This window comes from Sinocyclocheilus grahami, unplaced genomic scaffold (genome assembly GCF_001515645.1).
Source record: "Sinocyclocheilus grahami isolate Dianchi unplaced genomic scaffold, SAMN03320097.WGS_v1.1 scaffold1203.1, whole genome shotgun sequence".
NCBI lineage: Eukaryota > Metazoa > Chordata > Actinopteri > Cypriniformes > Cyprinidae > Sinocyclocheilus > Sinocyclocheilus grahami.
In genome coordinates, this window is record NW_015506382.1 from 23,551 (window position 1) to 41,842 (window position 18,292).

Sequence of the window (18,292 nt, forward strand, 5' to 3'; positions counted from 1 at the left end):
AAGTTGATGTATTTCCTCAGCGACCAGCACGGATCAGCTCCAGGCATGACGAAGCGGATATCGTCCTCTTTTGGAAGGCCAAACAAAGTAGTTTCGCTTTCACAACGAAAAACAGTGTCACACACGGTGGCCTTGGATTGAGTGGTGGCTGGAGGACCCCGGGCTGGACTCCGCTTCGTCCACGGTGAAAGCAGATCCGGCGATCCACAGCGCGAAGTTGATGTATTTCCTCAGCGACCAGCATGACGAAGCGGATATCGTCCTCTTTTTGGGAGCGTGTTAGAACGAGCCGTTTTAGGTAGGCGTTGTTGACTCTTAACTTTTATAAAGAATATCTCTTTGGATTTGAGACTTTAGTCTTTGCAACTTTACAGATCTTCTTTATGCACCAAGAGCTTGTAACACTTCAAAGAGAAAGGAAAAATGTAATCATCATATTTAAGCATAATATGACCCCTTTAATCATTCTGTTTATATAGTTTGCTTTATACCCCTCCAGTTCAAAATCCATATGCCTACCTTTATTATCATTAATCCAAATTTCAGATATAGCAACTATTGTGAATGGTTTAGTAAATTATTTCAAATAATCCTCAATGTTATTGAAATTGGCATACAGACTTCTGCTATTAAAATTAATTAATGACAACTTACTGTCCATTTTAATGGACTGGTTAAACTGTTCCTTTGTGTAGTAGCAACAATTATTGTCGATATTGGAGAAGTTATTCTCTGGGTCTATGCTATTTTCCAAGTCCAGTAAATTATGATCAGTGTACTGAAATGTTCTCAGCTCCAGATTGTCATATACAGCTATATTTGATTTATATCGTTGTTGCCTCCAAAAGTAGGTGAACGATTTTTATCAAACTTTGCCATGGTTGCATGTGGTGCATTACATCATTTAAGTGTTCATAACTCCAGCTCATGTTGATCTTTTAGTACTTATCTAGTTCCTCAATGTTATTGATGATCAAAACTTTGGCTTGTTCCTGCGTTCTGTTCAGCTTAATAAATATTTTACAGTTTGTGGTCCACGTGTTTTGAAATTTTCCTTGTTTCCTCAAAAAATGCACTTTCCTAACAATATCCGCATTTCGTTGAGTCAGATGCTCATTTAATAAGACGTTAGTTCCTTTTAGCTTCCTTCCTTGTTTTAACAGTGCGACTTTGTGTTTTCTGTTGATTAGTCTCATGATGACAGCTGATTTTTTGCTATTATTTTTCCGGGGCAGAGGGTGGCATGCCTCGATGTTGTCAGCGTCCATTTCAGTCCCCCTAGATTGAAAAAAGGTAGCCACCTGTTGCTTCACGGAGCTGATATCCTGCTCGCCAGGCTCCCACTCTATATCAATGGTCACCGCTTGAGCGTATGACCGAGGTTTGATATGGAGCCCAGTGATGATCACATCGTTGATCCTGGTATACTCTGCTCCAACTCTGCTACTCTGCTCTCCAGGTACACCAGACGCCGGTCCTTCTCAGCGTTCTGGATGTGGAGAGCCTTTACCTCCTCCACCAGATCCAGGATGGATTTCTGCTGCAGCTTGACAGCAGAAATCTCCTCTGTCATAAACTCCAGCTACCTTTTAATGTCGTCGCCTTCCACGATTGCCAGTGCCTTCTTTGGCGGCATGCTTGTCATTGCGTCAACCCAATTACTTCCATTTATGCTTTAAATTCATAAGCCCAGCAGCCTGGCAGATCATAGTGCATTTTGTATTATTTTTATTGTTATTATTATTTTATTAGTACTATTTTTAGTCTGCATTTATTTTGTGGCTCACGTCATGCGAAATATTAACAGATTTTGATTAGAATTTATGCCCAAAAGTAGTGTTAATGTTAGGCATTGTGTCAAATGTGGCTGTCATGAGTGACCTGGTTTTTCTTTTCATATTTCATATTTAATATAATAACATATTAGAAGTAGACTACTTTTTACGATTTGCACCCTGGTTGTAATCATAGAAGCTGACTACACTGCACCATGAATCTCTTATTTACAACATGATACACTTTGGGTATAATGAGAGGATATGCAAGCATGCAGAACTTTGTGAGCAGTGAACAACAAAAAAAAAAAAATTTTTTTGTGGTACTGAGTTTATACTGATTTAAACCCCTCTGACTAGTGATTGCGTTCATGAGTTCAACAGACTTTTCTATGATGGCTAATCAGAGTAGAGCATAAAAACACTGTAAATGGAAACCTTTGTTTGACATTCCAAACACCGAGTGCACACACTGAGTGTGCACAGCAGAGTACAGGTGCATCTCAATAAATTAGAATGTCGTGGAAAAGTTCATTTATTTCAGTAATTCAACTCAAATTGTAAAACTTGTGTATTAAATAAATTCAATGCACACAGACTGAAGTAGTTTAAGACTTTGGTTCTTTTAATTGTGATGATTTTGGCTCACATTTAACAAAAACCCACCAATTCACTATCTCAACAAATTAGAATACTTCATAAGACCAATAAAAAACATTTTTTGTGAATTGTTGGCCTTCTGGAAAGTATGTTCATTTACTGTACATATACTCAATACTTGGTAGGGGCTCCTTTTGCTTTAATTACTGCCTCAATTCGGCGTGGCATGGAGGTGATCAGTTTGTGGCACTGCTGAGGTGGTATGGAAGCCCAGGTTTCTTTGACAGTGGCCTTCAGCTCATCTGCATTTTTTGGTCTCTTGTTTCTCATTTTCCTCTTGACAATACCCCATAGATTCTCTATGAGGTTCAGGTCTGTTGAGTTTGCTGGCCAGTCAAGCACACCAACACCATGGTCATTTAACTAACTTTTGGTGCTTTTGGCAGTGTGGGCAGGTGCCAAATCCTGCTGGAAAATTAAATCAGCATCTTCAAAAAGCTGGTCAGCAGAAGGAAGCATGAAGTGCTCCAAAATTTCTTGGTAAACGGGTGCAGTGATGTTGGTTTTCAAAAAACACAATGGACCAACACCAGCAGATGACATTGCACCCCAACTCATCACAGACTGTGGAAACTTAACACTGGACTTCAAGCAACTTGGGCTATGAGCTTCTCCACCCTTCCTCCAGACTCTAGGACCTTGGTTTCCAAATGAAATGCAAAACTTGCTCTCATCTGAAAAGAGGACTTTGGACCACTGGGCAACAGTCCAGTTCTTCTTCTCCTTAGCCCAGGTAAGACGCCTCTGACGTTGCCTGTGGTTCAGGAGTGGCTTAAAATAAATGCATAATACTAGAAGAGTAGTTTTAACATGGTTTATTGGAACACTACCATTATCCCAAGTCCATATTAAATGACTTATAACTCGCTTAGCTTACTTGTCTGTGCAACGTCTCTCTACAATGGGAAGCTGAGGGTAGTTTACTTCAGAAACAGAAATAATATGCTGTAACTTTTCCGTTTTTAAAGGGGTCATATGATGCGATTTCAAGTTTTTCCTTTCTCTTTGGAGTGTTACAAGCTGATTGTGCATAGATAAGATCCCTGAAGTTGCAAAGACTAAAGTCTCAAAACCACTCAATAATTGAGCTTTGTTCTTTGTTACTACTATAAACGAAGTCTCAGCTCTGAACTTCTGTCCCTTTTATAAAAAAAACAAACAAAAAACAATAAAAACCATTTTGATGTTCTTAAACTGAGGCGCTACAGCGATATGTCACGCCACATTTAAGCAGCAGCACAGAGTGGGCATCATCTCTTCCACTTTAATACAAGCTATAGTGTGAAATAAACATGAATGAACATCAGAAGTTATGTTGAAAAATCCTGCATAACTTACTGAAATGTATCATGCCTCATAAAATCACTCAGTCGGAGTTTCAACCATGAAAAGATGTAAATAAAACCGCTTGTGAGCAGTATGTCATTTAACGTTGTATTTACTTAAGGAACCTTATTCAGTTTTCAGTCTGTTAGCTATAAAAACACTAGAGGGGAGCTTATTTACCATTAATTATATGAATGTTTGAATAAACATGTCATAAAAACAAGTTTTTAATGAAAACTACCTTGTGCAATTAAGTTGTATATAGGGCTGCACGATTAATCGCATGCGATATTTAACGCGCATCTTGTCAGAAAACCGGCTTTACTGATAAGATGCGCGTTAAATATCGCTTGCGATTAATCGTGCAGCCCTAGTTGTATACGAACATTTCAGCTTTTGAGTATGATTATAATATTTGAAAATAAATAGCAGTTGAATATAATAGTTTGAGCTCCCTTGTTAATTTTATCATCTCATGGTAATTTAAAGGGTTCCCTGTATAGTTTACAGTATTCGTTACGAGAGATTTTTTTCCTTAAGTAAAACAAACTATCGGTATGGCATCGGCAGAATGAGTGATGTGGCTGCATTTGAAGCAAAACTGGATGTGTTTGTTCAAGGAGCTCATACACTCTTAAAAATTAAGGATTTAAAAGGGCGATCCCATTGGAAATAACCACTGTTCAGTTAACAGTTCTTGTTATTCAGAGTGAATAACATTTTTTAAATCTAAAGAACCTTTTTTTCCACTATAAAGATTGATTTGTGCAATGGAATTTGCATGGATTCCATGGACGCTAAAAATGTTCTCCAACCTTAATTTTCAAGAGTGTAGAGTTGAAGACAACAATGTCCTTATAGAAAGACAAAAGGAGGAGAGCCTTGACACATTCTGGACATGCTGTGCCACAAAAACGCATACCCTGTATTAATCTAGTCAAGTAAAGTCAAGTCACCTTTATTTATATAAATCATTATACAATACTGATCGTGTCAAAGCAGCTTTACAGTGTCAAACAGGAAAATAGTTTGTCAATAATGCAAGAGGACAATAACAAAGAGTCATTTTTCCAGCTAACGTCACTTCATCAATGATTCAGTGATGCCATCAACCAGTTCAGCTCTCTTCCAACAGTGTCTAAGCAAGCCAAAGGCGACAGTAAAAAGAAGGAAAAAAACCTTGGGAGAAACCAGGCTCAGTTGAGGGGCCAGTTCTCCTCTGGCCAGACGACACCAGCATGGCATAGTTTAATTCCAGGCTGCAGCACAGGTCAGATTGTGCAGAGGACTTGTCTGGTTCCCGTGGTCTTGTACCGATGTCATTGAGGTGACGAGGTCTTCACGGGGGATTGGTCTCTGGGTCGCATCTAGTTGACATGGTCTCAGCTGACATTCAGGGCTGTAGAGGTCGTCTCCAGTTGCCTTGAAATCATTGTTAATGATCTAAAGGCAGTTGGGACCACAGTCATCAAGCAAATCATTGGTATCACACTACGCCACAATGGATTGAAATCCTGCAATGCCCTCAAGGCACATGTACAGGCCCATCTGAAGTTTGCCAATGAACAACTAAATGATTCAGAGAAGGCTTGGGAGAAAGTGCTGTGGTCACATGAAACCAAAATTGAACTATTTGGCATCAACTCGACTCGCCGTGTTTGGAGGGAGAGAAATCCTGGCTATGACCCCAAGAACACAATCCCTACAGTCAAGCACAGAGGTGGAAACATTATGCTTTGGGGCTGTTTTTCTGCTAAGGGTACAGAATGACTTCACCACCTGTAAAATCTTGGAACCTTGAACCTCCTTCCCAGAACACTGAAAATGGGTCATGGATGGGTCAATGACCCAAAACATACCGACAAGTCAACAAAGGAGTAGCTCAAGAAGAAGCACATTAAGGTCATGGAGTAGCCTGGCCAGTTGCCAGAGCTTAATCCTATAGAAAGTCTGTGAAGGGAGCTGAAACTTTGAGTTGCTAAGTGACATCCAAGAAACCTTAAGGATTTAGAGAGGATCTGTAAAGAGGAGTAAACCAAAATCCCTCCTGAGATGTGTGCAAACCTGGTGACCAACTACAAGAAATGTCTTACCTCTGTGCTTGCCAACAAGGGTTTCTCCACCATATACTAAGTCATGTTTTGCTTGGGGATCAAATACTTATTTCACTCACTGAAACGCAAATCAAATAACGTTTAAAAAAAAAAAAAGATTTACTTGGTTGATATTCTATCCAAAACAAACATAAACAACCAAAACAAACCTACCATAAAAATTACAGACCCCTTATCTATCTAGTGTGCTAACTTGCTTTGGATCTACATATGTGTTTGGAAATGCTTTCTTTGCAAACAGATTATTTTAGGGAATCTACCTGTGAGCAACAGCCAGACCTGAAATTACTTGTGTACAGAAAGCAGACTTTTTTACTTTGAATGTATAAGCTTATGAAGTTTCTGAATGTGCCTGCCATTTCATCATGCTTTAGAATAATTGTAATGTGACGATCTGGTGGGGGTCAGGTGCAGATAAAACAGAGAAAACCATAGGCTCTGGCGGGTGGACATCATACAAGTACCTCAACCGTGGCGCTTTTTACAAAGCTCATCATTCTGAAAAGCGAGGTGTGCTCTGATTGGCCAGCTATCCAGTGCGTTGTGATTGGCTGAATACCTCAAGCGTGTGACGGAAATGTTACGCCCCTTAACATACTGTGATGCCGCCTCCCGGCACGACGTGACCAGACCAATAAAAAACCCATTACAAACAAGGCATTTGTTGCCTCCAGTGGGGACATAATTACTGATTATAATGACTTAAACTGTTTTTACGCGTTGCGTATCGTGCCGTGTAAACATAAAACCGTGTCTGCATTTGTGATCGGAGGAACGACAAACAACAAGCGCTACTCTACACTGCTTAAAACTCGCATTTGAATCATCAGTGGCAAATTCTTTAAATATAAAAAAGGCTCTGGCGGGTGGACATCATACAAGTACCTCAACCGTGGCGCTTTTTACAAAGCTCATCATTCTGAAAAGCGAGGTGTGCTCTGATTGGCCAGCTATCCAGTGCGTTGTGATTGGCTGAATACCTCAAGCGTGTGACGGAAATGTTACGCCCCTTAACATACTGTGATGCCGCCTCCCGGCACGACGTGACCAGACCAATAAAAAACCCATTACAAACAAGGCATTTGTTGCCTCCAGTGGGGACATAATTACTGATTATAATGACTTAAACTGTTTTTACGCGTTGCGTATCGTGCCGTGTAAACATAAAACCGTGTCTGCATTTGTGATCGGAGGAACGACAAACAACAAGCGCTACTCTACACTGCTTAAAACTCGCATTTGAATCATCAGTGGCAAATTCTTTAAATATAAAAAATTTAATCACAGGCTGTGACTCAGTCAGAAGCATCAGACTGTCCTTTCAAAGTTGGAACTGCCTCACTTAATAAAATCAGCCTTTGAGCATAGACCCATTGTAGGCTACTCTGCAGGTTCAAGAAACAGTCCTCCATAAAATGCGTCACACAGCGTCACACACTGCAGGCTTGAGTGAGAAACGGCCGGCGGACTTGAGAACGGCGCGGCCAGCAGATTCAACGAAGGTGCAGCCGGCGGGCTTGCGGCAACCACATGTGACGACCCCGGGCTGGACTCCGCTTCATCAACGGTGAAAGCCGATCCGGTGATCCACAGCACGAAGTTAATGTATTTCCTCAGTCACCAGCACGGATCAGCACTAGGCATGAAGAAGCGGATATCGTCCTCTTTTGGAAGGCCAAACAAAGTAGTTTTGCTTTCACAATGAAACACACAGCATCTTCACGACATGGCGGCAGCAACAATACTACAGCGAGAATAAAAGCTTCTTTGTGTGAACATTTGGTCAGTGTTATGCAAATCTTCCCACACAGTGACGTAGATGTGGGGCGTGTTTAAACGAGGCGTTTTAGGAGGGCGTCTTAAAGTCTTAACTTTTATAAAGAATATCTATTTGGATTTGAGACTTTAGTCTTTGCAACTTTACAGATCTTCTTTATGCACCAAGAGCTTGTAACACTCCAAAGAGAAAGGAAAAATTGAAACTGCATCATATACCTTTAACAAACATTATATAATGCTTAACAGATCATTAGTTAATATACAGTGGGTACGGAAAGTATTCAGACCCCCTTAAATTTTTCACTCTTTGTTGTATTGCAGCCATTTGCTAAAATCAATTGTTAATTTTTTTCCTCATTAATGTACACACAGCACCCCATATTGACAGAAAAACACAGAATTGTTGACATTAACATATGATTATTTAATGTAAATTGAAATGCTTACAAATGTCATTAAACTTTCAGTTCATATGATCTTCATATGTTGGTCTTTGTTGTGTAGATCTCTATTTACACATTTTAATGAATAATCTATTTTTTAAAAATGTTTTTGTAGTACCCAACTAAAGTCGAAACTGTTCATCATTTGCAAATGTTTATAAACGTTTACTAATCATTAATACCTTTATGAGCAGTCATCTCAATGGCAAAAGTGTCCCGAAAGACCTGAATTTACCCTATTCACACATCTTTACTAATCATTTATTAATAATTTGTTCATGTTTTTGCAGTAGCCAATCTAAAGTTGAAACTATTCATAATATGTAAATGTTTATAAACGATTACTAATCATTTAGTATCTATATGGGCATTGGACTTTTAGCTAATGTAACAACGTTTGTGTAAAGGGTGGCTGGTTAAGTTTAGCTAAATGCTTGCTAAAGACATTGAAATTTTGGTGCAAAAATGTTTTTATTCCCTCAGCGCTCGGATTAGTATACTACTCTTCAGTGTATCATTAAAATACTTCTTCATTTGTCAAAACAATGTAATATAAACCGATTGAACTGTTCCCTTATTTGACCCTTTAAACCCCAACCATTAAACCTCCCCGTACCACCTAACCTTACCCATATCACACCTCAATAGCAGCAAAAATGTTGTGCATTAACACAAGCTTTTAATCATTTTATAACATCTGTTAAGATCTTTTGTAGATTTTCAATAAGTGCTTGATCATAGGGAATTGAAAGTTTAATTACATTTGTAAGCATTTTAACTTGCATGAAATAATGATTTGTTTGAACATTATCTAACGTTTAATAAGTTTATTAGCAAACATTAACAAGCACATTATCTCACGTTTCTAACTCTTTGAATATATATAACACATGATCCATTAAGCATTATATAATGTTTGTTAATGATTTATTAATGAAAGTTATTATAAAGTGTTACCAAATCCAGCGTTTAGTTGATCCTGATAAGCACTCATTGTTGCAGTTGTGAACACGACAACTGTTTTTCTTCAACGATGGGATTTGGGGTCACGACATTTTTTTTTGCGGGCGGATCGTTAAAGAACGTCACCAGTATCACTGGGTTGTTCACTGTTTGTAGTACTCCTCTTGTCTCTGCATATTCTAGACATTTAGTGTGTCTTTTAAAGGGCTTTTCACACTTAAAATAATTAATCCTCGGTCATTCTAAACCCTAGGTAAACAGAATCCTGGTTTATTTTGCTTCATGTTTCACACTGTTTAACATTGCACATCCTCATATTATATTTTGCCAACAGTACTATCAAGTTTTCAAGAATTGACTTTTTGGTGGACTATAAAGTAGGGCTGCACGATAAATCGCATGCGATATTTAACGCGCATCTTGTCAGAAAAGCCGGTTCTGTAATCAGCAGTAAATCTCCATCACCTGCGGGCTTTCACATTGAGCAGCATTAACTACACAGAGCCGTTGTTCACAGACGAGCTGCGCAAAAAATCGTGCGAATATGAACGTGGTTTTGCCCAACTCGTCAGCAGTCTCTTCTTCAATTCATATGTTTTCACTGCTCTGATCAAGGTTTCATAATCCCAGGTAAAAAGCGGTGCTGCTAACCCCACTTCTAAAAGTGTGAAACATAGCCTGTATGAGTGAGTTATTAGCATTTATTCTGGAAAGAAGAAAAAAAACACTGTTTTGAAGGACTTCCAAAGGCTAAAAACTAATGAAAGCCAACAGAAAAATTTGTCTTAGGACATATTTTGATTTGATAGTGCAATTTTGGAGAGACGCGCCTCATCGGCTCCACAGCGCCCCCTAGTCCGAAAAACACATATTTCATTCCTTTGGAATACACAAAAACTCACAAAAATTGGCAAACTAGTAGAAGCTTAGCAGCACTTTTGAATTCTGTGGTCATTTGATTTAGTCTGGGCCAGTGGGCTCCATAGCGCTTCCCCCCCGACAATTTCAAACTTTATTTATTGCTGTGGTTGCCGCAGACTTTGTCTGATCTTCACGAAATTTCATAGGGACATTGCCATCATCATGACAAACAAATTCCCTATTAACTTTTTTAGCTCCACCCAACAGGAAGTCAGACATTTTTGACTGGTAAACAGGAAGTGTCTCATATATTCTACATTCATTGTGTGATTCACATTAAATTCACATTGTATGGCAAACAAGAGCTGCATGGTTAATCATTACAAGATAACAATTTAAACTCCCATTCAGGCTTATTCTTAATTAACAAAGAGTCAGCGGACATGTATGATCACAGCTTCTGCTTTTTTCACCTTAATGGTTTGTTTTCTCATATAACAAACTATAGTCTGACTTGAACCAACATAAGAAATTAATAGTTATATGTTGTTTTTTCCCCCAAGTATAATATAGCGTTAAATTACATTTTAATTCCCATCAAATGTGCCTACATTGTTCCTCAAAATCACTGATAACGACACCCCCCTTTTATCCTGTTGTGCGGTTTGCCCTTAGCTATGGATTTGAATATTGTGCAAGGGCCCTTTGTAGGGTTGGGTATCGTTTTTTTTTTTTTCGATACCGGTGCCAAATCGATACTTTTAAAACGGTTCCGGTGCCTGAACCGATACTTATTAAAATAAATAAATAAATAAATAAATTCCCCCCAAAAATGATGCATTGGCCATTAGAATAGAAATAGAATAGAGAGTGCAAATGTTAGAGCATGTTAGTGCATTTCAAATGAAGATGAAAGAGATGTGTTTTCAACCGTTTCTTGAAAATAATAAGGACTCAACTGCTTGGATTGAGCTGGGCAGGTCATTCCACCATGAGGGGACAGTTAATATATGTTAATGTAAGTCCATGAAAGTTTTATCATAGGTAGAATGCAAAATGTTTCAATACAAGCATTTCAGTCAAATGTAATTTATGCAATATTTCAAACCTTTAACCCACTTGGGAAAATCAACCCATCGCAACATTTTAAAAGTAGCCCAATTCTGTGGAAAAAATGCGGACTTGGCAACCCTGCATCCAACAAGAGCTACCGGAGTCAGCTTTGACTGATCACAGGTCGAGAATAAAGAGATATTAGAATGTTTAAAGGGGTGGACACGAAAATCGCGGGAGCGAAACACATGTTGCGGGAGCAGGCGGCAATGGTCAGAGATTCAGCGGGAGTGGGATTAAGAAAACAGCCGAATCCCGGACATTTTTCAATTAAGAAATCCCGGCCGGACGCATTTTTGTAGGTTAAAAAGAGGACATGTCTGGGGAAATGAGGACATATGGTCACCCTAATTTATTGCTAATCGATGTATTCTTTTTAAAGTAGTATATAGAACATATTTTCTGCCTCATTCTTTGACAAGAAGCCTCATCAGATCACAAAAGGAAGCATTTGACTGGTGTTGTGGAGTAAAAAGGTAAAAACAACATGGACACTCTCGTTACTACAAAGATGTGTTGGATTTGTATTATTAGAGCTTTCCGACTTGAGTTCACGTGCATTTTCTCAGTCGGGAAATTATTTTTCACGTGCGGTGCCAGTGATGATGCTTCTTATGTCCGTTTCGGTGAACCAGAGGAATAATATTTTAATCGATCGTTCAGGCATGGCACCGAAATCTGCATTCGGATTCGGTTCTAGTACATACCGGTTACATAGGTACCGGTGCCATATTGGTACCGGGTTTCGGTACCCAACCCTAGTCCTTTGTTCTCCTGGGACAGGGGAACAACTTGTTCAATAATACTCTGATACTAGGCACATCTGTTTAAACATAATGGCAGAGTTAATCTGTGGAAGCAAGTATTTTCACACACAATTGGGTTGAAGAGACTTTGTGGTTATTTCTTATATACATACTTGTGCTGTCGAACTGTTGTATATAAGCAATATCACACTTGCAGTAATGATCAGTCAGATCAGTCAGATATTATAATCTATAATAGAGTCATATATGTTATAGAGCCATATCGCACTATTACTCATGTGATATAGACCATATATAGTATTTTCTATCAAGCATAGACTTAACTGAAATCACATAAAGACAAACCTATTACTGGAAAAAAAAGGAACAATACTCAGTCTTTAAGTCTAGGGTGTCAGGTCTGCTGTAAAGAGGATGCCAACTGAGAGAAAATCTGAGAGTTCAGACAAAATAAATAAAAATCTGGCACATCACAGAGTCTCAAACCAGCTTGAGACAACAGGGCAAATGAACAGGAGCTATGCAGCAAACTGTGTAGAGACACAGTGTGAGAACTGACCAGACCAACAGGAATAAAGACCCAACAAAATAGGGAGGAGTGAAAATGAGTTTACAGTTCAGATGTAGGTTAGCAGCCTCTGGAGTCGTTGACAGGCACCGTGCTGACAGATGCCGTGTGATAATGCAGAGTGTTTGTACACTCATAGAAAATTTTAAGAATTTAAAGACGTGGCATAATGCTTCTTGTCCAGTGTGTAACCCTTTTTAAGCTTTGTTCTGCAAATGTTGGAGGATTATGTTTGGGAAAGAGCTCTGATAGGACATGCAAAGTGATGGGACATAATTTATGAATCATAACCATGATGCCATATTGACTGGTTAGTTGATATACATTGCCCGCCATGGTGAATTTTCACCCGCATCTGGTTGGTTGGCCGGTGTTCATTTCAAAACTTGAATACGTACTAATTGGACAGCAACATGGTGTATAACAGTTATGGTGTCCACATCCAGATTTCTACTCCACATTTCCTGCCTCAGCTCAGAAACTCTGCAGATGCTATTTCACAGCCGGGTAAAGTGTGTAATTTGTCCACCCTGTCTGAGAGAGCAGAGATGGAGAGCGAGGGTAAGCAATCATTTTTCTGTGCACTGTAATTTGGCTGTCAGAAACAGCTGGCGGTGCAGCCAGAACAATGCAAGGGAAAGAAAATAGAGAGAAGGAAAGCAGAATGAGGCTAGATGAGAGCGAGAGGAGCGTTGGTTGGCAGAGCCCTGAGGGGGGGATCAGATTTTAGACACCGTCATTTAGGGCAGATGGAGTTGTGTGCACATATATGGCTGCACGTCTGAGCATGAGACACAGGTACATCTGTCTGTTTTTGCATGTTATCTGACTTTCATGCGCATATTAGACTTTTTGTGTTTTTGTTGCATGCCGAAATGCCTGTAAGTTTTGGGTGTGATCTGGGCAATCTTTGTTTCATCTGATTCGTCTGGGTTTCTCTGGCAGTGCAGTCCTGCTATCTGTTCTTTACTGAAAGTAGATGGATTTGCCCCTAAAAATAATCAGGATAAATGTGCATGATAAAAGATATCAGATCCATATCAGAGAAGTAGAAACAGACTGAAGAAAAAGAGAGAAGGGTCACTGCAGTCAGGTTCTGGAGTGTGGTTATTGATTTCTGTACTGTCCCCAGTCTGTCTGCATCTGTGTGTGTGCGTGCACGAGTGTTCTGCTACCAGTAATCCCAGACTAAAAGTCTCACTCTCTGTTTGACTGTTGTTTCTTTGCTTTTGCCACAGTCACCTGTAATAACTGGATATACAATATATCTGTCAGTTCGAATGATTAAAAAAATTATTAGTTGAAGTAGGGCTGGGCGATAAATCGATTTTTTTATCGATTAACTCGAATGTGTAATTTACGTCGATTTGTTTGAATGAAAATCTGTTTTCTCTTTAACATCTGCCGACGCTCCCCTCTGGGCTCCCGTGGTTCCGAATGGGCTCAGCCCTCCCCCCGCGCGTTTGCCATAGAGATACACAAACAACATGTCAGCGAGCAGGGAAGAACTCGTTCCCAAGAAAGGCACAATGTCATCCGTAATTTGGAATTGGTTCGGTTTTGCAGTGTCAGAGGCAGAACAAACAACACCCCGCTGGTGTGTGTGACAAAGTGTGTTTGAAGTCTGTTGCTAGTAAAGGTAGCAGTACGACCAATTTACTGCAGCACCTCAAACAGAGGCATGCTGCCGAGTGAGAGATGTTGCGCCCTATGAAACGTACAAGACCGCGGCAACACAAGCACACCCGCGAAAAACCAACCTACAGCAGTGTTACTTATTGCGCGGCTCGCCAAGCTTTACTTTGTGGCTCGCATGCAGAGCATGTGAGCGGATCGGAGTGGGAGCGGAGTGGTAAAATATCCTTAAGAGCGCAGAGCGCCTTTCTGAAGATTCTGCTCCGCTCGCTCAAAACGCTCAGCGCCGCTCGCTCAATCCAGAATGCCGTTTGGTGATTTGCTTGTTCGAGGTCGAGAATCTGTAGAGATTGAGAATAGTAGAGCAGTTATGGAGTTCAGATATTGTTTCAACGAAGTTGCAAGCCTTATACATAAATGTAAAGTAAAAAATCTAAGTTAAGAATGAGCAGGGAGAAGAAACTGAGAGGGAGTGCGGGGAGAGTTAGTAAAGATTCATATTGGAATCTGAAGTATGTCGGAGCGGGAACTGGTTCACGGTGAGCGTGAGCGGAATATTAACGGAGCGCTTGCTTGTGCGGTTAGAGCGACTGAGCGGAGCGCACGTCCATAGAGCGGAAAACGCTCACATGCTCTGCTCGCATGGCAGTAAATAATACAATGATATGATCATGCAGGCAATACAGATATTTCATAAAAACAAGCAGGGAATAACATAACCCATTAAAAAAAACTCACACCATGTCACACCGCACGCGAGTGGCACGATCCGACAAAAGACCCCAGTGATGTTGTCTACACTGGATGCAGCGCGATACGACACGACACGACACGATACCCATCAGTAAACTGATGCCTCGTTCTATTTATGACGAACTGTACTGACACTACGTTCAGATGATTTGCAACTGTAGTGTCAACAAGTGTAGACAGACTTTTAGCGCAGCGGGGCGTGGCAAGACAACTGTCGCCGCGTCCGGTGCTTTATTACAAATAATAATTTATATTTTTAAAAAAAATCCTAAAACAGCGGCATTACAAGATGGAAATATAGACTAGAAAATATATTTACACTTGCTCTGTCCAACGTCCATGAGGTCTTTCCAGCATTAAGGTAATCCTGCTTTTTAAAAAAATCATCTTGTCTCAGATACAAATTTTACTGGTAAATGATAAAGAATGCTGGCCCCTTTTGCATTGCATTGCATATCAGGGATGACAGATTGATAAAAAGACATGCTATTTATGACTAGATGTAACTTTTTATACTTGGTGGTAAAAGTGGCTCTCTGATTGACTTTGCCCTATCAGTGCGGCTCTCATAAGAAAAATAATGAAGACCACTGACCTACAGCCTTACAAACATTTACAAACTGTATCCGGTATGATAAGAATGTTATGTTACGTTATGTTGCGTTTTCACTGTTTACAATGGCAGGGCCTGCCATCTTGTCTTTTTGGCTTGTTGTTTCTGTTTGCACTTTAACCCCAAGGGGGAAATCCAGATCAAATCCCAGCAGGAAAAATCAAAACAAAATAAAGTTAAAACTTGTATTGAACAATTTTTTTGTCATCTGCAGATTGATTTTATGTAGGGGGAAAAAATCGATTTAATTCATAAATCTCTTGATGAATAATTAAATTACATTCATTTTGAGATAGTCAACATTGGCAGATAATTGGCCAGTTGGCTGACTAACATAAGTGTGTAATTGTGGCATGTATCAGTTGCAAAATCTACTATTGAATAATGCACTTTTTTTTAGTTTTGAAATATGTTTGTTCACGTAAATATATGTTACAAAATAAGATGTCCATTTAATTTCATCAATATTGACCATCATCTGCCGTCTAAAAGCATTGACATTTGCTATCGAAAATCTTTATTAACAGTAATCGTTTCTGAACCGTTTATGAGACCATTATAAGCAATTCATAGTTTGACTTCCAGAACAGTGTGAGCAGACAATGGCCATGATAACACTTGGCGTTAACATCCAAAACACGTAAGTTTAGTCATTTAAAAGCTTTATATATCAACTTATTTATAGGCTATGTATTTATTAAAATTTATTTAAATGCAACGTTTAATATGAATTGCTTATATAATAATATTAATTCATTTATATAATAATTATTTGAATATATTAAATGACTTATGAATAATTATAATTCATATAATAGGAATATAGTTAATAATTAGCAGCAAAAGACTTTGTCTCTAACATTCTTTCACTGTAAACTGCTTTAAATTGGTGCGAGAGATACAGCGGAGTGGCTTTATCGCATCAGATATTTGTCAGTGTTCTCACAGCTCATTGGTCCAGTTTGGTCTTGCGATCTCTAACCCAGAATAAATCCTGCGGAGCAGGGTAGCCATGTAGCAAAAATTATAATGGCGATGAAACCCACTCAAAACCAACCCACCTTCTTAAGCCCGAAAACTTAGAGTTTGCTCAAACTAAATGCAAACACCGAAACCGGCTTTGTGCAACAGGCCTCTGTATTGGTCCTTTTAGGTTAAGCATATTTCTGGTAGCAATAATGGCAGCTCTGCCAGCTATCAATTGTGCATATTAGTTGTTTAATAATAATTTCCCATTATATTGCAATATAAGCAGGATATTTTTTTTTTTAATCAGGGTCCACCTTTCCACAGGGTCCAAGTAGACCGTGTGCATTCAGACCAAAGTTTCTAGTGTGGAATAACACAGTAGACTCAAAGTACTGAGAGCCCCTTTACTTTTTGCACATTTTATTGTGACCTGAGACAGTCATGAATAACATCTTTTACCATCTAGAAGAGCGCATTCACAACATGAGTTAAACATTCTGACTTGCATGCAGTTTTGTGAAACAAGTTGTAATATTACATTTGTGTCTTCATCTGATCTTTTTATCTGATCTCTGTATTTATCTTGTATAATAGGATGCATTAGTTGAGTTAACCTGCTACCAAAGCGATTCAGTATACCATTCCCTCTTCAGCAACAGCTCACACAGCTCAAATGGTAATGCCCAATACTGACAATGATTGGACTATTTGAAACACTCATATTCCTTTGAGATTTCTTTTTTTCAAGACCTTGCATTATCAATAATATAGCTGAGTTTTTTTCTCATCATATTTTCGTCAACAGTATGTTTTAATTAGAAAAACGTTTCATTGTCGTCATTGATAATAAATGCCCAAATATCTCCCAAACACTTGTTTTTACTCATTTGACATATTGGTTACTCAAATGGACAAATGCCCATCCCTACTGGCAAACATCACTATTTCTATTTCTCATACTTGGGGTAATTATTAACTGCATAACAATACCATATCACTAGCTTAATCAGAACATAAAAAAAAAAAAAAAAAAAATACTGGAACCAAATTATTTTCATGACATTTGGTCCTGTTATTCTTCTGCTGATGAATATCGAATTAGCATACTCTGAAAGTGTAATTACTATTCAGCACAAAACATACATCATGACTAGTGAATTCTGAATCCTAAGCTAATGACTCTTATTAGCTGATTCTTTTTAGTAGACAAAACGCTTAAGAATCACTTAAAAAATTTCTTAATCTGACTCACTTACTGAACTGCAAATTAATTTCTTCATGTCCGACTCAAATACAAAGGAATTTCAAATGGAACTGGTAATAAACTGTAATTGTTCATTTCATTCTCATCCCTAACAATAAACTATTGAATATGGAATATTGATCTGTGTGTCTCATTTGTGGTTTTGATTACTGTGAGATTTCAGAAGTGCATGCTGATTTATGTTGATTTATGTGAGCTATTCGGTGCAATTATCATAATTGGCAGGCTGCTTATAGTAGAATCACAGAACAATAGCAGACCCAACCCTTCAGACCCTACTGCCCCAACTCTCACCCTTCTTAGCACATGAGTGCCCCCGTTTTGTCCTCTGATTTTTGCAGCAGCATGTGGTCTCTGTGTAAATAAATAGGCAGCTGGGTTATTTACTATCAGAGAAGTTGTTGACTGGGCACGAGGGAGCTATTAGCAACATGTGCTGCAGATTTTGAAAGGCATTTCATCTGGCTGTGAGAGTGTTGTCGTCATTGTCTGTGTGGTTTGAGAATGCTTCTCTCTTGGGTATGCATTTATCTCCCTTCTCATTTCTCCCTCTCTCTTATAACCAGTAAGCAGGCTGTAGTCCAGTGGTTCTCAACTGGTGGGTCATGATCTAAAAATGATATCTTCTTATTGGCTCATGTACCTCATAGGGGAAAAAAAGAATATATATATATATATCTATCTATCTA

At 39.0% G+C, this 18,292-nt stretch overlaps 1 protein-coding gene across 3 annotated transcripts in view; it reads left to right on the forward strand.

The window, feature by feature from the left end:
* Positions 1-18,292, forward strand: part of LOC107567977 (activin receptor type-1-like) — a 46,448-nt gene that overhangs the window by 3,361 nt on the left and 24,795 nt on the right. The window contains exon 1 of one of the 3 annotated variants that reach the window (XM_016253802.1): positions 13,116-13,167. The exons of the other annotated variants lie outside the window; for them this stretch is intronic. Coding sequence (XP_016109288.1) covers positions 13,139-13,167 — 29 coding nt within the window. The 5' untranslated portion in view covers positions 13,116-13,138. Of the gene's footprint in view, positions 1-13,115; positions 13,168-18,292 lie in introns of those variants that run through there. 3 annotated transcript variants of the gene reach the window in all.